Consider the following 22,813-nt stretch of genomic DNA (forward strand, 5'->3'; position numbering starts at 1 on the left):
ACGCTCTTAAGCTGACTCCAGGCTGCCTGGGAAAGAGCGATGTAAACTGTAGAGGGCTGTGACCCGGGGCGGGGGTGGGGGTGGGCATTGTCTAGCACAGTTTGCTATTACTGTGGTTCATCTCAGAGATTCGTTTCTGGCCCTTGATTTGCAGGACTGCAGAAGCTGGAGGTGGGGTGGGAGGTGGTAGTATTCCCACTTTCTTGTTCACCCAGGGTTGAGGAGGGGCCTCCACAATCTCACACTGATGGTGAGGAGGGGTGAGGAGGGGAGCTTGGGGTGCCCACGGGGTGTGGCTCTCCCATGGGTGGGTGGCAAGAGCTCTTGGGGCCTGAGAACAGTGCTCCTGGAGGGAGCTTAGAGATGATCTAATGCCTTGGTTTTCATCCTTCCTGGTAGCTGCAGAATCTGCATTCAGGTGGAATCTTCTATAAGCTAAATGAGCTGGAGCTCCAGGCTAAAGGGCAGTGCATGTGTGGTGGGGGGACAGGGCCTAGAATGCAACTGCTTCCAGCCCCCCCCTTGCTGACCACATGTATGTCCAGGGACTTCCAAGACCCCACAGGCCCCAGTTGGGTAATTACTGGGCCGGCCTTCCTGAGGTCACGCAACAAGTCCTTGGCCAAGCTGGGGTCAGGAGTTCAGAGCTGAGTAGTGGCCTTGGGGATGGACAAGGCCAGGCTCCCACAGGAGCCCAAGGGTCAGGGCTAGAGCACAGTCCTGCTGAGCCCCCCACGTGGCTCTATGCCTGACTGTCCCCAGAATTGGACAGGATTGTTGCCAATTTAGAGCTCATCCTCTAGTGTCCATGAGCCATTGTTGGCCCCAGGCCCAGGCTGACCTGTGGGCCAGGATGGAGACCCAGTGGATGCTTGGAGAAGCCTCGATTGGCCTCAGGTCGGGTGACTGAGATGGTGGATGTCGTGCTGAGAGCTGGGGCTGCAGACTCTGACCTACCGCCCCTTGGCTGTGTGCTTCTAGGAGAGTCAGGGAACCTCTGTGACTATCAGGGTCCTGCTGCTGACGTCCGAGGCAGTGGGCTGCCTTAGAAGCAGCTAGGCCTTGCTCAGATGTGGTTTCTCCTTTGCTGGGTGTCCTTGGGGGCTCCCCTGTGAAGGTGGCTTCAGCCCCCCTTGTGATGGTCCCTTGGGGAAGATTCCCAGTGGTGGTCTGTGCTAAACCTGTGAGCAACTGAGTCCACACTGGGAAACTTAGTCAAAATCTAAAGGAGGTGTGGGGTGGGGCCTGGGAAACTGTAATCTTAAACCCAAGCCATGGTCAGGGTTGCAACTACTTATTCACTTGTGGTTCTCAAACTTCTCTCTTTCATTTGCTTTCTCGCTTGCTCTATTTCTATCACAGAACCTTACATGGAGGTCCAGTACCTAACAGATACAAGCAGAGCTCACATCAGCCATGACAACCCTTTGAGACACTTCTGAGGGTCCCCAGGGTTCCATGGAACACAGTTTGCAAACCCCTATCTATTCCATTATTTTCTATTGGGTGGAAAAACTGAGCCCCAAAGAGCCAGCCTGCTCAGAGCCTGGCCTCAGCCCAAGTTCTCTGGTGCTTCCTGTTCATCAGCTGTCCTGAGGGGGAACTTGGGGGCAGTGGCTGATCTCTTACGATGGAGAGACCACACAGCACTGTCCCTGAGAACATGGATTTTGGAGCCAGATGGCTGGAGTTGAATGTCGGTTCTGTCTCTTCCTAGCTATGTGACTTTGGGCAAGAACCTCACCTCTGTGCCTTGGTTTGTTCATCTGTAAAATGGGGGTGTAATACCATTTTATCTTGGAGGGTCGTGGGAAGGATTGTATGTAAAGCACTTAGAATGATGCATAGGACATTGCAAGTCCTCTCTCTGCAAGTTGAATGAAAACGGAGGCACAATTCACATCAGACGAGCCCGGCCCTGTGCTGAAACACTTCTGCTTGTAAATGTACCACCCAAGCAGAGTGTTCCTGGATGCCTCTGCCACGAGAACCCAACCTGGGGCAGCCTAATTGCTTTCCTCAGTCTAAATTTCCCTGCAGACCTACAGCAGAGTGTATTTCTAACTTGACTCAAGAAGGAGGGAATGATGTAAGGTTGGGGGTGTTTTCTAGAGGCAAACACCCAGCCCCTCCTGTTCAGGCCGAGGCCTGGATTCTCTCACAAACAACACTGGAACTGGGTTTGGACGCCAGGATGGGGGCAGTCCTGGCAGCTGGAGATGTCACATTCATGCAGCCCCATGCCCTGATTTTATCCCCAGGAACAAGTTTAGATTGAGTTATTTCTGGGCTCAAGACTTGTGTGAAGCTGCTTCACACCTTTTCCCATGCCTGGTTGAACTTAAACCCACATGTTAGAAATCCACAAATCATAGGGCTGGTTCTCTCCAGTCTCCAAAACTCATTCAGCTTTCATTTCTCCACCTATGAGGAGGGGAGGGTTTTTATACCCATTTTACAGATGAGGACACTGAAGCTTATAGGTTAAACTGCTTGATTGAAGTCAAATGAGGGGCCAGAGCTGCAGGCATGACCTGCAAGCTACTGATGGGCTGCACAGGCTCTCCAGATGGTGCACAAACCAATCCCCAAAGGCAAACCTTCCCTTGGGGATTCGGGGAGCCTGACATGCAATTGTACGGCCTCTCTAGCACTGGAGCATTAACCGCTACTTACTGGTGTCCCATTAAGAGAACAATCAAGGACTTCCAAATCCTGAAACTTGACCTAGCCAGTGCTGACTGAGGGACTCTGATTCAGAAATGTGGCTTCCACATACACCCTGGCAAGATGACAGCGCTTCCCCTGGGCAGGTGCTAGGTAACTGAAGTCCTATCATCTTCAGAACGAATTGGCCAGAATTTTCAGTTGCTGTTATTCCTGCTTCTTAAAAGATCACTCCTCTTGGGATAGCTTTCTCATTGATTAGGTATCTCGGGGCTGGCAGGGTTGCTTAGTTGCCCTAACTGGGGTTTGAGACGTGATCCCTTGTGGTTCAGGTGTGAATTAAGCACGTCCCACCGCCACCGCATTTACACCCATCCACACTCTCGCGTTTGCCTATACAGCTACCTCTCATGGATGGTGTGTTGTCTGTGACTTTGATATTTAAATAACTTCTGACTCTACTCAAGAGCTGCTTAATAAAACTCCGAAGTTATTTTTAAGTTCATAGGGCATTATTTGATCATTTGATTTTATGAATCTACCCTTTTATAAACTAAAGAATAAGCTAATGAGATAGGTTCCCTCTTGATGATTATCACCAAGTTCTTTTCCCTTCGGAAAATGGGCACAGGTGGGAGGTTGGGGGCCATGGAGTGTTTTGCTCACCGAGGTGGTCAGAGGTGAAAAAGCCTGAGAGCCATTTGTTCGGATCAGACAGACTGGACTGGGGTGCCCGCGAGGCCCATTTGGTGAGCATGCGTCCTTCTGCGGAAAGGGCCTGTAGATTTTCCAACTCATATTTCAGAGGACTGATGACCCTCCTACGTTTCGGGCTCACTAAGCCTGCATTTCCCCAGCCCAGGCTGATTGAAGCCACAGCAGTGGCCCAAATCCCCCCCGCCTCTGGCACAGAAGGGCACCCTGCCCCGACGCACTGGGGGTGAAGCTGACCCCCCCAGGCTGCCGCGGCACCGGGGCAGCAAGGAACCGGACAACAGGGCAAATGGAGGTACTTCTCCTGCCCACTTTGGCCGGGAAGGGGAACGGAGAGCTAGCGCTCGGCAGTGGCCAGCTTCTGCTTTGCTCTCCCACCTGCTCCTCCCTGGGGTGGGTTTTCGAGCCTGGGAGAAAAGGCTGAGAAAAACAGACTCCATCACAAAAACAAATGCATGGCAATGTTAGGCTCTCCAGAGTCAGGGGAACTAGTGGGTGAGGGTGGGGTGGGGAGGTTTCAAACCGAGCCCACCCAAGCACCAAGGAGGCCTGGCAGTGGCCAGGGCCAACGGCGTGGTCCCAGCCCCTCGCCATCCAGATGCTGGAGAGGTTAAAGAAACGAGTTCTGGAGCCAGACTCCCCAGGTTTGAAGTCCATTTCTAGTTTATTAGCTCTGTGACACTGGACAATTCATTTAGCCTGTTCTCTTACTGAGAACACAGGCTGTTGGAAGGTTAAGAGTTAATACAGGTAAAGTGCATTGCATGGACCCTGGCTCGAGGTAAGTGCTTAATAGATGTTAGATACTATTACTGTTGTTACTATTATTTAGTTACACCTGTTGGAGCCTGCCAGCACAGTTGGAGAGCACACAGAAGGGCCCCCAAGTAGCCACACAGGTCAGGCACTGCACACCCCAGGGCATCCGTCACGCAGTAGCCTGGAGAATGGCACATTTTGCACTACAGTGCAGCTGTACACTGCAGCCCTGGAAGTCCTACTCCGATTTCTGACTAACTGGCGTCCCTTGAGGTTGGACCATTTGGGGCAAGGTTTCAGAGGAGATTCTTTGACCAAAGGAGGTGGTGTGGCCTTTGATTAGAGCTACAAAGATTTGAATGAGTTATAGCCTGGCCCTTGAGAAGCTCACATGATTGTAGAAGCGGTAAGCTAGAACCGTGGCTAGGTCACTCCTCTCTGGACCAAAGCTTTCCCAATCTGTTAAGCATGAGGAGGCTGGGTGAGTTTCAGCACAGCAAAAGGCTTTATCCTTGTATGCTGACTCTGATCGACTGGAGTGACTGTCTGAGATGTTGTAAAGTGAAGCGCTCAGAGGCCACTTTGGGACTGATGGGAAGAGCTCTTGGATTGACTGGTGATGTCTGCCATGAGACCCAGGAGGGAAGTGGTGGCATGTGTGTCGGCAACCTGCCCCTGGAGCAGCCCAATGCGCCCCGATCCTGGCTGCTTATTAGAATCAACAGAGGAGACTGGAAAACACTCCGATTCTGGGGGTATGGCCTGGGCATCAGTATATATTTTTTGAAAGCTCCCCAGGTCATTCTAATGTGTGGCCAGGATGAGAACTGTTGGGGAAGATGTTTGCTAAGTTCCTTGCAGCCCTGACATACTTGGCTTTCTTGATATTCTAAGATCCTACATTTCCATTTGTGTCCCCACTAAACTGGGGTCCTCCATCAGTCTTTTTTGCTGGGGAGAATTTTTTTTTTTTAAGTTGGGGGATCCACCTCTTAAAATGAGGGCACTGGCTAAAATCAGGGTCGGGTTTACCTGGTGGCCTGTCCTCATCAGCTGAGTGGACGTCACTGGGGCGTCCCGCTGGGGGAGGGAGGCCTGGGGCTTTGCTTCTGGAGGATCCCAGTGGGCTCGGAAAAGCCCGGCATGCGCTGGCTTCAATCGAGGAAGCCCGCTGCTCCCTCGCTGCCCCTCTAAGGTTCCTCTCAGCCCCCTGGGGGGGCGGGAACTCAGGACAACGCAGAACCCACTGAGGTCTGCAGGGAGTAACGTGCCCCAAGCTCCGGGCCCTTGAGACGAGCGAGGCGGGGAAGAAGGAGGCGGATGAAAGCTGACTGGGGAGGTGCGGCAGGACCACAGGGCAGCCCGAGATACTCACAGCTCCTCGGAATTAGGGTCAGGGTGGCAGAGACGAGGTGCTTCTGGGAGGCCACCCCGGCCCTCGGCCCCTCCCCGGGCTTGGAATCCAGCCAGCTTTCCTCAGCCCCTCCCGTCCCCCTCTCAAGACCCAGCCCTCGAATTCCAAGGAGCAGGTCAGGCCCGGCTTTGCCTCCCACCCGGAGCAAAACAGAAGCAATCAAATAACATAGAATTCAATAATATTTTAAAATAAGCTTTATTTAGATTTTTTTTTAATATTTTATATTTGCATCCATGCCTTTGAGAAACCTTTCCCACGGGAAAAGTTATTTTCATCTAATGTTACCCATAACTCATTCTCTATTTGACGTAGTTCTCTTAAATAAATCATCCTTAGTAACTTTTAGAATTATCTCCTAATTTACAAAAACTGAAATGGAAAAGGAACTACTAAATCATTACCAGGAGTGGTTGCAATCTCATTTTCTCATAAGTAAAGGGGAAAACAATAAAAATCAACCAAAAAAAAAAATATATTGGGAGGAGAAAAGTACTTTCTAGAATATTTCTCTGCAGAGAAAGACGCCAGCTTTGGCCGCTGTCCCTCACCGCCAGGCTCGGTGCAACAGCTTAGCCAGTGGAGGACAGAAAGATCCCGTCTGGGTGCCCCGCCTGCTTCGCCCCAACCCCTCCACCAGGTGGGAAGGAAATGGACCAGTCAACCGGAGCTTTTCTGTTTGCTTTAGAGTCTTTGGACAAACTATCCCAACCCATTCTGATGGAGACACTCAATTTTGAATTGCCTTGCTTCTTTTTTAAGAGCTGAAAATGTTCCTGTTAGCAGAAAGCACAACTCCGGTTGTCTAGGGTGGGGGGGAACTGAGCTGAGTTAGTAGTTAAGGTGGAGAAGGAGAGGGGAGGGTTCAAAGGTCAAGAGAAAGGGGAAAGCTGGTTTTAGACCCAGGGAACACCCTGCTTGGAAGCTCCCATTTTCTCTGTCACCCGATGTTAAAAATGCACATGATTTCCTAAGCCCCAACGGGGCTACCACTGCTCCCCAAACAGGCAGACTAGATGTTCCTGCCAGCCCTCCTCTCCCGGGGTGAGGCTGTTGTGACAAGTTGGGGGACAGGGCTGGGGGGAATCCTAAGTGCTTCAGGAGGAACCAGCCACAACGGGGAGGGCCGGGGGCTCAGATGCCGGACACTGTGACCCCGAGAGCCCCAGCTCGAGATGGACATCCCCACCCCCACCCCATGACATCTGCGTGGCCAATGCCTGAGCTGAGGATGAGAAAGCCAGGGAGGAATTGGACCCCCTCAAGGACCCTAGTGGCCCCGACACAGGCCAAGGGCCCCTGCAGTCGTACCCCGTAGATGGGTGTGTCTCCCCCTGCACCTCTCTCAAAAGACAGACCCTGGAGCAGGCACCCATCCGTCAGGCCAGGCTGACCAGGGCCAGTGAACTAGATCAGATAAATACATGTAAAGCAGGCCTGGAGAGAGAGCTGCAGGGGGGGACAGTGGAGAGCCCTTTCATGCAGGGACAGGGGCAGTGGGGCTGGTGGAGTAGAAAAGAACAGAAAAAAAGAAAAAAGCAAGCTTTGAAATCCAATGGTCCCTGGTCCTGGCCACCCGAAATTTCTACCTTGCGCGGTTTGGCAGCAGCGTGAGAAGAGAACAGACAAGTCCACAGAAAACACCCTGCTCCCACCCACCCCATGGAAAAATATACATCCCGATATTTATGTAATAATTTAGATAGAATAGGTTTTCTGCATTTGTGCAAATAAATTAAAACGAAACAATTTTCTTTTTCCTTAAAGGGAGAAAGAAACGAGCAACGCAATTTAAAAACTGGCGGGCCGTTAAAGAGAGCCCGTGTGCCCTCTTACAGGCGGGGCCGAGAAAAGTCCCCCCGGCCGGGCTCGCTAGTCTTTGCGGAGAGCAGCTCTTACCCTGACAGCGACCATGGCATCGTGTGGTTAAAGTGACTCGGGCGTGCCCCGAGAACAGGGTCTGGTCCACGCGTTCACACCGGGGTGGGGTGGGGACATCCAAAACAGACCGTGTCCTCGGGGAGACGGGCTCCAGCAGTAGCCGTTTGGACAAGGGACATGTACAAGCAACAATAGTTTTGTTATTTACAGATACACAGCAGTCCTTCAAGTTTTCAAGTTTCGTAAAAAGGAGGAGGCGGGGAGGGGGGAAAAAAAAAACGAAAACGAAAACAACAAACCAAAACAACCCAGTGAACGAAACGAAAAGAACAACAACGAAAAACATACATTGGGAAAAAAAAAAAAAACGAAAACAGAAATGAAATAAACCGGATTAACAGTACAACTGTATCGCTCCAAGGACAACAGAGAGTTGACAAAGTCACACACGGTTTGCAGTATGTACATCAATTACAGAGGTGGCGACGCACTGGGTGGGGGTGGGGGGGTTCACACCGGCGGACTCGCTGGCAGAGGCGCCCAGCCACCCTCGGCCACCCCCGGTGCCGCCTCCCCACCCCCCCCACCCTGCGCGCGCGTGCCCAGGCCCGCCCCCCCCCACGCACACACGCACAGCCGCGCGCACAGCCACGCCCGCGGGCGGCAGGCGGAGGGAGTGGCTGTCACCAGTCTGCGTCCTCCTCTATGTAATAATCAGGGGCAGTACCATCAAAGAGGCCTGGGTCGAGGGACTTCCGCTGCTTCCCTCTGGCAAAGACGCGGGAGATGGAGCCGAATCCCATCTTCTCCTTCTTCTTTTTCCGTTTTTGGTCTTCAAGATCCTCTAGTGACTGGGCGGTCGGGAGCACGGTGGCCGAGGGCGAGGGGGGAGAAGGACAAAGTCAACGCAGGGGCGAGCTGGGGGCAGCGCGTGGGGGGAGCAGGGGCGGGGAGGGCTCTCTGTGCTTGGGGCCAGGGCGTCCCCGTGGCCCTGCCCCCCCACCCCCCACCAAAGACACGCGGGAATCCTACCCCCCACCCGGGAGCCCTGAATGTAATGTCATTTGGAAACAGGGTCGGTGCAGATGGAATTAGCTAAGATGAGGTGGTAGGGTAGCAGGGTGGGGGTGGGGGTGGGGCTCATCAGAGACGACTGGTGACTTTGCAAGACAAGAGAGAGGACAGGCCACTTGAGGAAGAGGCAGAGACTGGGCTCAGGCTGCCACTAGCTAAGGAACGCTGGGGCCACCAGAAGCCAGGAAAAAAGGCATGGAGCAGACTCTTCCCTAGAGATTTTGGAAGAAGTACAGCTCTGCCATCTCCTGATTCTGGAGTTCTGGCCTCCAGAACGGCAAGAGGACACCCTGTGGTTGCTTTCAGCCACACGACGTATGCTCCTTTGTTACAGCGGCCCCAGGAAGCTGAGACAGGGACCATGAACAGGGGCTGTGGGCCATGGTGCCAGGGTCTGCCCCTCACAAGCCGAGCGAACGGGGATCTGTTAGGGAACCCCTCTGCAACAAGAGGACCTACCCGGCTTGTGGTGAGGATAAGAACACTTAGCAAGGAGGTGGGCACTAAGCATTCAGCAAATGCTGCTGACATCTGTATTATTACCACTATTTAATTAGATTTGCTCACAACTGTCAGGGGCTGCTGAGGACTTGCAGGACGCACCCAGCACCTGATCACACCTGTCACGTGAGCCCAGGGGGACAGAGGGGCAGACAGAGGCCCTGGGGGCAGCGGCAATGAGCCCACTAGTTCCCTGTAACCAGGGAAAGGGGGCCTAGGAGAGTCTGGAAAAGGGGGAAGGAGGAAATTCGAGCCTTGTGACGGCCAAGGGCCTTGGATAGGAGAATGGGACATTGAGGAGTGGGGGCCGGGGGCTGGGGTTCTAGTTCCGGGGATGGTGGAGAGAGAGTCCCCCAGCCTCTCTGAGCCCCAGTTTTCAGGTCTGTGAAACGGGGTAATGATGATGATGATAATCGACCTGTCCTCCTTTTGGGGTAACTGAGGACTGTGGGGTAGTACCTGTAGTAGTGCTTTGCAAACTGTAAAGTGCTCCGTGCAAAGGCACGTGGAGGTGTTACCTAAGAAGAAGACGAGGGCTGGACGAGACTAACGATTTCTTAAACACATCAGAACTATCCAAATTCTGGGCCCCACCCCAGACCAGATGGGCCAGTCTGTAGGGCGAAAGGCCCAGGAATGTGCATTTTAATAACCTTCCCCAGTGGACTTTGAGGCAAATGGGGATGCAATTTGTCTGGGAACCCCGTGACTAGAAATGACCTCACAGGCCCTGGTGAATCTCAAGTCCATGGAGTTTGTCCACCCTGCAGCCCCTTCACTGGTGCTAGAAGGTGGAAATGCTGAGATGAATAAAAGCTTCCAGTGGTAAGGGGCCCAAAGAGACTGGATCATCAGCCTTTACATAAATTTAAAAATATCAGCTGCCAGGAGAAGGCACTCACCAGGACAGTGTGCAGAGGACCCATCAATGACCAGCCCAGAAACGGACGCGGAAGGGGAGGCCCAGGCTCCAAGCCTGGCTCAGCACCTACCCACACGACTCAGTTTTTGCCTTTACTTCTGAGCCTTGGGAGCCCTAGCATGGCAGTGGGGGTGCCTGAGGGCCCAGGGGCATGGGGTGGGGGCAGACCTACCTGTACAATGGGGTTGTGCAGGTTCTTCTGAACTGGGCCGGGACTGTCGCCCTGCAGCCAAAGGAGAAGAGGAAGATGAAAGAGCAGAAATACGGGACACGCAAGAGCAGAGGTGGCCCCTGAGGCATGGGGTCCCGTATGCAGTTTCCTTCCATTCCTCAGGAACTGCCCTGCCTCTCTGGGAGAGGATCCGTCCCCCCACCCCCTGAACCAAGTGGCTCCCTGATGGGGCCTGGGGTAGATGAGATGCTGCCAGGACCCCTCCCTTGGGGGCCCTGTCCTGCCTGCTCTGGCTTCTTGACTCCCAATACCCACTGACCAACTAATCAGTCATGCCAAGTTTTCTAAGTTCCTGTCCCAAGTGGTTCATTGCCTTAGTAACTGGAGGCTGGTTATGCTTAGTGCTTGTCATAAAGAACTACAATTTTACAGAAAAAGCACAATAATAAACTGAAGAATTTGGGGACAGGAACAGTCTCTAAGGTCCATTAGCCTCTAGCATGCCCCACATTCAGTGCAGTGGCTCCCCTTTCATGGTGGTGCAGGCAGGACTCATTAGCCAGGTTTACAATTGAAAAATGTCCAGTCCAGTATCACAAAGCCTGCACCACCACTTAAAAGAGTGAGAACTCAAATTTGGGGCTAATTCCTTCTGGTCTTTCTAAGATACTGCTTCTTCTGAGATACTTCACACCCTGTGGGTGGGCAAAGGTAGATGTGCAAAAGCCTTGGCTACATCCGAGAATCAACCTGTCCCACCTGGGCACAAACAGGTTGCTTGGGCTTTAGAAGTCATGACTAGGGAACCCCTAGGTCCAGTTGTTTGCTGGAAGTGTGGGCTTTAGGCCCATGATGAAACAATGTGTGCCACTTAGACCAGTGTCCACCCACCTTCTCCAACCTAAATTAGAGAGCAGAGTGAGGCCCTTAGCTCAGGCCAGATGCCTGAGAACAGAGGGTGATCTGGAACTATTCTCAGGCTCTTCCAGCTTTCCCCATGTGCACATGTGTTGAGATGGGGAATGCGAGGGGTTGGGGGAGGGAATGTTACAAATGGCAGTTTAATCTTTAGTCTCATCTCAAGGTTTGAAAACAGAGCCCATTCTACAGGCAGTTAAGATAATTCCATTCTGGGTAGGATCATCCTTGCCCAGTTTCTGGGGAAGAGGGTGGGGTCAGCACCCACTGACATGCCTGTTTACAGATAATGGGCTTATCAAGGCACCCACTGCCCAGTGGCAGGGACCGTGTGTCATGTGAGCTTAGAAATAAATGTCTTGGACCTGCCGCATTGAGTAGCAGGTATGTGCGAAGGCCAAGATGAGCAAAAGGCTAGGACTGTGTCAAATGCAATTCAAGAGGCCAATGGAGAGACCTTTCTGCAGGATGGATTTCCCAGCAGCATTTCAGCTGGCACAGCCCCCCTTGGGCCTGCCCTGAGAGGAAAAAATGTGGCTCTCAGGGAGGTCTCCTCCTTTGGAATGTGCACGGAGACTCCAGGGTGCTTGGCTCAATGCTGGGCCTCTCCGCCCTGGGCCAGGAGCACTGCTGGCTGCACGTGTAACTTAACACTGTCCCTCAGAACCAGAGAGAAGAATAGGCAGAGACCCAGGCCTGCAAGTGGCCTTCTCGCTGTCCTGGGGTGGGCAGTCCCAAGGCCCCAGAGCTGCTGGTTCCTGCCTCCCACGGCACTAGATGGAGGCAACTTCTTTGAAGTTCAGTCTTAGCTATTTTTATATGCTTCTTTCCATTATTACTATGGACAAAGAAAATGTTTGCATTATTATTACTCCTACATAGGAAAGTCACTTTTTTACAAATTGATTTTCAACCAGCACCGTTATGGCTTGCTTATTATTAGTCCTAATGGCTTTTCAGGTTATTCTCTTGAGTTTTCTGGGAAGACAATCATATCATTGGCAAATAACGGTTATTTTGTCGGTCTTTCCCAAAATGCTCACCTTATTTCTTTTTTATTATTTCACTGGTTAATAAAGCCACGTTACCTGAAAAGGTCTCCTGGCATTTGAAGACCTAGCCCTGGTGGGACTCTGCCTTGGGACACGGCAGGGGAGCCCTCTGTATTGCCAACTGCACCCTGACCCCAGAGTTTCACACCTGAGCCTTGACCTGGCTTCCTCCTACCTAGTTCACCCCCTGGACTCCTTGGGAGTCTGTCTCTCTGCTCCACCACTCATCAAGGGTTACGAGGTGAGGGACTGTGGCTTCTTGGGAGCTGGTGCCCAGGATGCCATCAAGAAGTGTTTGATTAAACAAGCAAAGCAAATACAGGGATGTGGCATTTAACCAACTTAGAACAATCTTATGGGATGTCTCTTAAGCAGTGGGTTTGGTCATGGATGGTGGTGGCAGTAACTCACCGCTGTGAATGTAATTACCACCACCGAACTGGATACTTGCAAGTGGCTAAAATGGGAAACTTTCTATTATATGTGCACTACCAGAATGGAAATTAAAAAAAAAAACAGCATAGAACTGTAAAATACCGTATAACCCTACTGTAAACTGTGGGCTAGGCTAATAATATATTTATAACATTGCTGGTTCATCAACTGTAACAAAGATATCACACTAATGCAAAATGTTAATAGGGAAAACTGTTGGTGGGAGTATATGGGAACTCTGTTTTTTTTTTGCATGAGTTTTCTGTAAACCTTCCAAACATTCTAATAAAAAAGATAGTTGGAAAAATTCATGAAAAAAAAAGGTTGGGGGTGGGGGAGAGGAGACAATAAAAAGGGGACGATACCTGCCCAAATGACCAGAAACACACACACACACACACAGATGGGCTCCACTCCTGGTTGAGGGGCTGAGAGCTGCTCTAAGGGAAATGAGTCGCAGGTCCAGCCGGGGGTGACCTCTGGGGGAAGCCCACTGCCCTGGCATGGCCCCTGGGGCGGGATCCGGGGCTGCACAGACCCTGCGGCTGACCAGGCCTGCCTTCCTCGGGGACACGGGCTCTCTGGGTTGCTCAGGCCCTCCGGACACAGGGAGCAAACAGGCCTCATTTCTTTCTCTCCCCACATCCATCGCTGCTTGCAAGAGGAGAGAACAAGAGGAGAGAACAGAGCAGGAAATGCATTTGCCAGAGTACTCCCTGGGTGGGCGGGAGGAGAGGGCAGGGGCGCCTGGGCCCTGGCCCCGCCGCTGCTGGCCTTACGTTGCAGAGGGAGTGCGTCCGGTGTCGCGGGGAGTTGATGTCGCTCGGAGTGGATGACCGGTCGCCTTCGGCGGCAGAGGCGTCAGAGATGACCGAGGGCTGCCGGGAGTGGCAGGGGCTCACCCTGACCGCTGGAAAGCAGGACAGCGGGTAAGTGAGGGATGGAGAGGAAGGCCCCACTTTTGCCCTCACTGCCTGATGCCCCATTTCACAGATGGGAACACTGAGATGTGGGGAAGGGAAGGGATGTGCCCAGCTCCTGGCCCTCTTAGTCCACAGTCCCCCATGTCGCCATAGCGCACCTGCTGGGAAGACCCTCCCAGACCCTCTGGATCCATCTTTGCCTACTAAGAGCCTAGGCAGGGTGATGTTGGGGAGCAGAGGCAGGGGTTCCTGGGACCTGGTGACTCTAGTCACGACTGCTCCGGCCACCTGGGGAACACTCCCACCTGGGGGATCCTAACCAACTGGTCTGGACATTTCCCAAGCAGGCAGTCAGAAGGCTACCATGGCCTCACCTCTCCTCTCCCTCTCCCGCCCCCATCATCATCAGTGCCTCCCAAACACAACCCCACGTTGTGCATGTCTCTCCAACCCCACAGCCACCACCCAAGTCCAAGCCACCACCGCCTCCCGCCTGGAAGTTCGTGGCAGCCTCCCAACAGGCCTCCCTGCCTCGGCTCTTGCCCTTCTCCTAGCTCGGCACACAGCGGCAGGGTGACAGGCATCTTGTCCTCATCACGGCCCCCGAGGCTCTCATGCGGGGCCTGCCCACCGCCACGCTCCACCTAAGTGGCTCACCGCTTGTCACTGCTCTCTGGTCACACCGGCCCCTGACAGCACCTCAAACATACCCTCTCTCCTCCTTGGCCTCTGCCATCACTGCTGCCCAATGGCTCATTCTCACCGTTCCTGCCTCGGCCTGTCCCCAGAGAGGCGCTCCTGGGTGACCAGCCTCCCCACACAATCTTTTTTTTCTTAATCAAATCACTTGTTTTGTTTATTCCTCTCCCTCACTGCTTGTACTCTGTAATCACTCTGTCACTCTATTTCGGCGCAGATCACCTGCCTGCACACTGAGGCCATCAGCCTCGTGAGGCAGGCGCCTCAGGTTCTCACCGGTGTCCCATCCCAGGGCTCCCAGTGCCTGGCTCCCAGCAGTTGGCCAATAAATAGTCACTGAATGCAAGACCCGGCTCAGAAGCTACAGCCCAGAGGGCCCCCAATCCCCTTCAGACGCTCCCCTGTGTGCAAGCAGGGGGTCACATCGTTGGAACAGACCCGGTCCCTGAACCAAGGGGCATGGGGTCCCTTGGGGTGGCTGAAGGGCTTTGGATCTGGGGACGGGGGCTTTAATCTAGATGGCAGTGTGACTTTGGGCACATTCTCTAATCCCTTGAACCATTTGGTTATCTGCGAAATGGGGATGACATGGTACCAAGCCCAGGGTAGCTGTGCATCTGAAGAGCCTGGCAGAGCACCAACACTGAAACAAGGCAGGGCAATGCATGCTTTGATCCCACTAAGCTTCCAGTTCTATGGCAGCCCAGAGAACACTGAGGACTGAGCTGAGAGAGAAGAAGGATGGCTTCCTGGAGGAGGTGGTGTCCGACAAAAAGCAAAAACATGAATGTATGTGAGGAAAGGGCCAGGGATGTAGGTGGAAGAGGGCAGAGCCACCAGCCAATCCTGCCTTTCCTAAACCAGAGCCAGCTCCACGGAGGAGGGATCCTGCAGACTCAGATGTGGATAGCAGGGGTCTCCTCAGTCATGTGACTCAGAAACTGGCCTGAGTCCCATCTGCCTTCAAATAGCACCTCTGTCCTCCTGTCAACCAGGGGCTGGGGAGCCAGAGGAGCTGGTTGCATTCCTGGCCTGCAAGACTAAATGAGGTATGGCCCTCTTTGGACCTCAGTTTCCCCATCCCCATCCCCAAGATGAGAAACAGTTCTGAGACCAGGCCTCAAAGTCCTGAACCCCTCCCTCCACCTCCTGAAAACAGTTGCCCCACCTGGGTCAGACAGTAAAGGCAGGGCCCCTGCTCAGCAGGAGGGTGGGCTCAGATTCTAGCATGGCCTGGCCCAGACAGCACAGAGGAGTCCAGCCCATCACCTGTGGGTCACCTGGCAGGCCCAAGGGTCTGGCCCTGAGGCACCAGAGACAGACAGGGGTCTCCAGGGGCAGATGCCCAGGTAGGGAAGAAGAACTGGCTAGTGAATGCCAAGGACGCAGGTAGAGAAGAGGGCTGAGGGGACGCACCCCATTCTATGATCTTGCCTTACACCTCCCCAGCTCCAGGTCTTGCTTTTCTCTCCCGGAATTTTCCTTCTCCCAGCTCTACTCATCTATCCAGTTTTTAAGCCCTAGTTCAAACACTACCACCTCCACGAAATCTCTGCTACCTCCCCAGCTTCAATTGGTTGCACTATCAGAGTTCAAAAAGCTGACAATGATGGCAGTGATGATGGTGTAATATTCACCCAGTAAGTGCATAAATGTGGTCCTGTTCCAGAAAGTTTAACATCTGATCTTCACAATAACCCCATGAGGGAAACCGAGGCACAGCCCAGATCACATTCCTGGTAAGCAGTGGGGCCAGGATTTGAACCCGGGCAGTTGTAACCCAGAGTCTGTGCCCCATCCACCCACCCCTATTCTCCCCCACTCAGCTTCACTGCCCGCTCTCCACTCAGGCAGGCAAGGTAGAACCTGTGGTTTCTCCCAAACCAGGTCCTCGAAGGCCAGAGCTGTGTCCAAGTCACATCCCCAGTAGGGCGGCTACAGATCCCCCTGCTGACCTCCTGGCTGCAGAGGCCGGCCCTGCCCGTGCCCTTCAGGGTGTCTGCTTCCCTTGCCCCACTGGAGATGGGGGTGGGGGTGGGGGGGAAGAGACCCAGCAGGGTAAGGGCCCCTGGTGCATTGACTGCTGCCAGCTGCCTATCTCCAACCTGCACCTGTCACAGACGCAGCCACCCAAAGAAGGAACAAGGCCTGGGGGAGAGAGGGCTGTAGTTGAGGGTGGGGGACAGCAAGGAGTTCGGAGCTTGCACCTTGGGCAGTGGGTGCAGACACCGCCCAGAGGCCGAGCCCCCACCACGGCTCTCGGAGCAAACACATGTGACTTAGGTCTGCCTGCCCGCGTGTCCTGCCACTACATGGAAGTAGCAGTCAAGGAGCTCCGCAGCCTCCCCGCCCAGGGGTTCCCATGTGACCCAGGCTGGCCAATCAGTGTTTCCATTCTCTGGGCACAGTGATTGGTTCAGGGATGGACATGTGACCCACGCTGGCCAATCAGAGTCCGTCTTGGGATTTGCTTGGGCTACCAAGAACTTCTCTTCCTCAAGACTACTGGGCTGCAAGGGTCTTTATTAACTAGTACCCTAGAACTGCTGGCGACTAGTTAACCGCCTCGGGGAAAGAGACAGCCTCAAGAAGGGACCACACGGAGACTGGCAATGCTGAGAGATGTCAGACAGAAGCAGCTACTGTTTGAATCTCAGACGCGGCTGGGCCTGAGGTCCGCCATCCCTTTGGCCTTTCACTTCCATGAGCCGGAAGTCTCGGTTTCCCACCGCCCGGGGGGCCAGCGGACTGGGACTCACCTTGCCGGTCGGGGTGCGGGGGGTGTGAGTGGTAGAGCGTCTGTTGGCTCTGCCGGATGGCGGCGGTCAGCGGGAGGTCGGCCTGCACCACCCACTCCTGGTTGCCGTTGAGCACCGTCTCGCCCGGCATGGCGAGGGAATGCCGCTTGGGGACGTCCTTGGTCAGCGTGGCCAAGGACTGCTTGGCCTGGGGAGAGAGCCGGAGACGGGAGGAAGATGAGATCGAGGCCGCTTCCTCCCAGCCTGCTCCTGCTGCATCGCCCACTTCTGCATCTCTGCCGGTCAGTAAGTCAGGCTCCCCGCGCCCCCCCCCTCCCCCAGAGCTCACTCTGGATTACTCCCAGGTTCCTGCTGAGAGCAAAACAAGGCCAGCACCGCTGGAGAGAACGGGCTTTCAAGGACACATTGATCCCTTTGGGTTCGTCAAGGATTAGCCTTGATACAGACGAAAGTGTAAGACAATGGGGCTTTGGCTTCCATTATCCTAATTCCTCCTATCACCTCTTGACCAAGGCTCAAGCCAAGCAAAATCACCACCTTCTGCCAAACCAGCATCAAGGAGATGGGCCTTTCCATACTCAACCTATGCAGCAAATTCCTCCTTGAATGCAGGCTGGGACCAGAGCAGATCCTCCTCAGCCTGCCTTTTAGGGTCACAGTGAGAACACTTGGGACCTGTGGCCCTTAGGAATCACGAGGAAGCCCGGGGACAGGCAGGGACAGAGTTAGGGCAGGTGGGCCACCTCTGGGGGGGGTCACCCAGCTCTCCCTTTCTCTATCCAGTGTCTGATGTCTCCTTAGCTTTGTGTTATTTCCCTGGGGTACACGGGGCCTTATTAGAAGTGACCTCAAATTCTTTTCTGGGGAGAAAAAGGCTCATTTTGGAAATGCACTATTGCACATTCTTTTCACCAGGGTCGATTTCTCCTTCCTCACTGGCTTCCCAGGCTCTCACAAGGGTCGAGGGAACTGAATTGGGAGGAGTAGGGGAGGAGCCCAGAGGTCTTTCCCTCTGAGGTTTCCAGTGAACTCTGAGGCTCTTGGGGTTGCTAAAGATGGCAGAGCCATTTGAGTGTGGGCTATGCACCTAATGTGAACACAGAGAAAATGAAAAACCCCATCTCCTCTCTCCTCACCCTCAAGCTTTCCTCATCTTGCCCAAGGCCGGGTGTTCTTCCTGGCAGAGATGGGGCTTTTAAGAAAAAGGTTAACAGCTGAGACATGGATGGCTCTTGGCCTAAAGCCTGAATCTCCCTCATCACATTGACCAGCTGGTATCGTAGGCAAGGTGCTGCCTGCTCTGAGCCTGTTTCCCAACTGTACAATAAAAAGCCTGAACCAATTTAAATATAACAACAAAAAGCCTGGACCAAAAGATCTTTTTTTAGGGTGCCATCTAGTAGTCTGTGAAATCACGTCCCTTCTACCACCAGCCACCATACACTATAAATCCATGCAGAGGAGGGAGGCCCAGTTGATGGTGCCAGCCCAGTGCCCTCAAACCAGGCAATAACCTTGCCCCCGGTTTGCTTCCACCTCTGCTACTCCCATGTGCTAGTGCAATAGCCCTGGGTTGTGAACAGGAATTGTGTAGGTATCTGTGCTTGACAGAGGAGAAACCAGAAGCTCAGAGATATTAAGTGACTTCTGTAAGAGTGCACAGCTGGTACAGTCCGGATTGGGCCTGCTGTGAGCCCAGCGTGGTTTCCATTACGCCCATGTTCCTCCAGGCCAAGGAAACAACCAGCATACGCAATGCTGACCCTAAGTCCGGGAGGCAGTATATGTTGGCATTTCTGTTACCATGGAATCCTAATATCCAGCTTGAGGCTCAGCATATTCAAAATGTAGTTGGTAAAAATCTGCAGACCAAATGGAGCAGGTGTCTGACTTGGTAATGTCTGGGTTGATGGCAGCCTACAGAATCAGAGCTTTTTTGGCCACTACAGAACAAGGGCATAATCTCTGGGTAAGGAAAGAACTAGGCTGGGCGTGCTTGCAGCTGACCAGCGTAATGGGGACTCGCATTTCCAGGGCCACCACACCTCACTCAGGACCACATCTGCTTTCTCCTCCTGAACCATGTGCACCAGCTTCCCAGCAGCAGTCCAGCTGGCCTTCCATGCTGGCACCACTCACCAGCAGTGTTTTGGGGGAGGTGATGCCCACCTCCTTGCTTCCTCCTGACAAATACATCTTGGCTGCCTTGAAAGTGGGACTGGAAGAGAATTGAGCTAACGTGGGTTTGCCATCATAAATTAATGAACCCTTAGCTCTCCCCTCTTGCAGATGCTCCCAGCTACATACAGTGAAAGCACAGGGATGCCCACCATCCCTGAAACAAGTCCCCTTCAAGGTGGTACATGAAGATGCGAGAAAGGGATTTGGTTTCTAGCCAGGACCCCAGGAGTGTAGCATCACTGTCCTTTCCCTACTGGACTTTCTGGGGGCCCTGCTGTTGTCTGGATAGATTGTCCACCCTGCGCACTCAGTGTTTAAGCCTTCAGACACAGAGCTACAGCAGAGATGTGAGGGGGAGACGAGGCAGATAAAGTTGCATTTAAACACTTGTGTATGCACACACACGCACGCACGCACACACACACACAAAACTCACTGCTGCACTTGATCAATTCCCTGTGGCAATTTATATAGCATTTTTCTCTCTTAGTAAATATGATTTAATGCTGGGAGCTCCCCTTGAGTTCTCATATCCTCTTCTCATCTCTGAGCCTCCACCCCTTCTGTGCCAGGAATGCCGAGCACTTGTGAATTGGTAAACCGGCTCCGTGTGTCAGTCAGACAGCACTGGGTCCAGACTCCACTGCTGCCACTTACCTGCTGTGTGACTTTCAGTAAGTTACTCCACCCCTCTGAGCTTCAGGATCCTCACTGGTCATTGCCATGTATACAGTGCCCCCTGGAGGTGTGGGTCGAGGCAGCCCAAGCCCTAGCCAGTACTTTGGGGTGCAGGCTTTGAAACTAGAACTCCCTGGATTTGATCCCGGCTCTGCAATGCCCTGGTTCTGGGATGCTGAGGGAGCCCCCAGCTCCTTTCCAAGCTTCTGTGTCATCTGGTTGGTGGGGACACTGACAGCACTGCCCTCCCATGGCTGCTATGGAGTCTGCTTGGACCATGGTTGAAATACAGTAAACATCTGCGGGTCTAATTATTCAACAATTCCTCCCTCACAAGGTTGTCTGCTTCTGTGGCGCTCGATACTCGGCCATAGTGATGGAGTTAGGGTGCTCCATGCCCTCCTTAACGCTGCCCAGTAAGACCCGGGAGGCAGGAGGGGGAGGGAGGAGCACGCACTCTGCCCTCAGCTCCCTCTGGTTCAGGGTGGGTGGGGGCCATTTCCCAGCCCTGTGAGAGGGTCGCTCATCCAAATCCTTCATTTGGCTTTCAAGGGCTTAGTGCTTGTCCAGGCATCATCTCTCCTGGCCGAAGGCCGGAGGATCCTGGGTGGGAACCCTCCCAGAAAACATAAGAAGGCTTTGTGTTCTCTCTGGCTTCCCGCCACACGGATTCTGTGCATTTGCACTAAATGAGCATCATATCAGCTACATGTCGACTGGCTTAACCACCCTTTTCCTGTGTTAGTAAACCAAATACAGTGACAGCCAGGGCCTCCACATTGGGACATTGGCTGGGACCCTCTTTACAGGACCCATGGCAGTGGGACCAGGGTGGAGGCACCCGCATCAGCTCAGTGCCACCCCCACTAAAAGCTGGCTTGGGTGTGGAGGGGTAACTCCGGAGACACACAGTGGAGGCTTCAGCTGGTGGACATGTTGGACTCAGGCCCTGACCTCAAAGCTGCCTGTGGGCACAGGCTTTGCCAGCTGGCCTCGACGGTCTGAGAGAGTAGTGACCCAGGCTCCAAAAAAATGGTGCTTGGTGGGGCTGGCTGGATGCCCCAGAGCTGACAGCAGGCAGGAGTGATGCCAACCCAGAGCAGGGCTGTTATAAAGGAACTGAGACCCTGACCCCCTCTCTCAGCACCTTGCACCTCAATCCCACCTCCTGCTTCTGAACGCAGGTTCACTCATCCCTCACCGCTTCTGACCCACCGGGGCTATGGCTGTGTCATTTTTAGATAAGGAAAATGAGGAGCCCCTGGCAGGTTAAAAGTGACTCTTTTGAGGGTTACACCATGACCAGTTATTGCCACTGGAAGTAGAATCTCCTGCTCATCAGTCCCAGCATGGCCTGAAGACAGGATGGAGCTGAGTCTAGCACTAGGCTGGTGCACAATGGCTCAAGTTTAGAGTATCTCCAGTGCTGCCCCAATTCTACCTGCCCCTCGTTTCTTCTCCCGGCCTCCCTGGAAGTATCATAGACCCAGTTTATAGATGAGGAAATAGAGGCTCACATGGGTTAAGTTCCTTGTCAAAGGTCACACAACTAGAAAATGCCAAAACCAAACCTGGACCTAAATGACCAAGTAGAGACACATATTTAAACAAACATGGGTCCTAAGGGGAGAGACTCCCACACTGGACACTTTACAGAGCAGCAGTTCTCACGGAAATACAATGTCTGGCAATATCTTCAGTTGTCACCCCTGGAGGTGTGGTGGGGAACAGCTAGGGCAGCTGTTAGATGTCCTTCAGCACAGACCCCAGACCCCAAATAATCATCCAGCCGTGGATGTGAGTGAATGTGAGTCGTGCTGAGGTTGAGAAACCTGTTTACAGGGTATGGAGGAACTTAAGGCAGTTTCCTGTTGGGGAGAAGCAGCCCCGATGGGAAGTGATTGTGGCAGGACCAGGGCTCCTGGGGACAGAAGCAATGTTTGGGGGATGCCTGTGACCTTGGGGTCTGGCAGCCCTGTCTCCCAGTCCCTGTGTGAAAGGCCAGGAGGCAAGGTCAGAGGGATCACCAAAGGGCAGAAAGGGACTGGATGTCCTTTCAAAGGCCTCCCCCAAGCAATTTGCCATCAGGGATTATGGAAGCCCTGCTACTCATTGGGCCTGGGCAAGCCCCTGTGCTCCAAAAATGTCTTGCTCCTTCTGTCTAGGGTACCCATCAGCATTGGGGTCCACTTAAGATATTACCCATTAGCCAGGCCCCTTAAATAAGGGGTAAGCAAGTAATCTGATATGGGCCATTTGGATACTTCCACTGGATGAGACTTTTAACCAAAGAATTCACCCTCCCAGCAGTGAGTGCTAAGCAGACCATTTCCATCATGGAGTCTGGCTTCCCCACTTCTGCAGCTGCCTTGGTTTCTGCCTGTTTTCAAGCCTGGCCCTTTACCTTCCCACTGCCCCTGTGAGCTCCTGACAGCTTTCCAGTACACCCCCATTCAGTTAGCCAGAGCCACTTTCTGTTGCTTGCAGCCCAAGGACTTAAGGCACCTTGCAGGATGGGAGTCTTCCTTCTGGTCAAAGCATCCTGGCCAGCAGTGCTTTAGTGGAGTGGAGCCTGCTGACAACACAGCCCAGAGAAGGCAGGTCCTCAAGGCCTCCGGGTTGTGGAATTCTGTGTGTGGTAGGGAATGGAGGAGATGTACAGTTGGCTGACTCCCAATCAAGACTGCAGCTGTTGCGGCTTTGCTTAAGCCCCTTCCTTCTGCCTCAGGGCTAACACCAGGTAGACAATACCTGTGCCGACATTACGACCACATGCATGCCTAAGCTGGACACCTTCACCATAAATATTCATGCTAACAGAGGGTGTGAGGTGATGCCTGTCAAAAGGAGGAGGCCAGAACGGAATCAGGTTTAGTACCTGGGTGTGCTGGGAGCAGAAGCCGAGGTGAGCTGGTTCCCTCACCTAAAAGACCAGGATACCCTCAGGATGCATAAGACTGGTGCCCCAAAGCAGAGAGGATATATCTGTCCATCATCAGGGCATAGGGAAGACCTGGGAGAACAGGGGTCTTGCCCTATACTCCCTTTCCTGGTCTGCAACTTA

General features: G+C 53.4%; 1 protein-coding gene across 5 annotated transcripts in view; it reads right to left on the reverse strand.

Annotated features, from left to right (window-relative positions):
* KAZN (kazrin, periplakin interacting protein) overlaps nucleotides 1–22,813 on the reverse strand; it is a 1,164,933-nt gene that overhangs the window by 41,168 nt on the left and 1,100,952 nt on the right. For 4 of the 5 annotated variants that reach the window (XM_077151225.1, XM_077151228.1, XM_077151227.1 and 1 more), the window contains 4 exons: nucleotides 16,891–17,077; nucleotides 13,289–13,419; nucleotides 10,105–10,155; nucleotides 8,163–8,286 (listed from right to left, as the gene is read on the reverse strand). In XM_077151225.1, coding sequence (XP_077007340.1) covers nucleotides 8,163–8,286; nucleotides 10,105–10,155; nucleotides 13,289–13,419; nucleotides 16,891–17,077 — 493 coding nt within the window. Of the gene's footprint in view, nucleotides 1–8,048; nucleotides 8,287–10,104; nucleotides 10,156–13,288; nucleotides 13,420–16,890; nucleotides 17,078–22,813 lie in introns of those variants that run through there. The other variant, XM_077151230.1, reaches the window with a different exon arrangement.

The sequence above is a fragment of the Tamandua tetradactyla genome, chromosome 2 (assembly GCF_023851605.1).
Source record: "Tamandua tetradactyla isolate mTamTet1 chromosome 2, mTamTet1.pri, whole genome shotgun sequence".
Taxonomy (NCBI): Eukaryota; Metazoa; Chordata; class Mammalia; order Pilosa; family Myrmecophagidae; genus Tamandua; species Tamandua tetradactyla.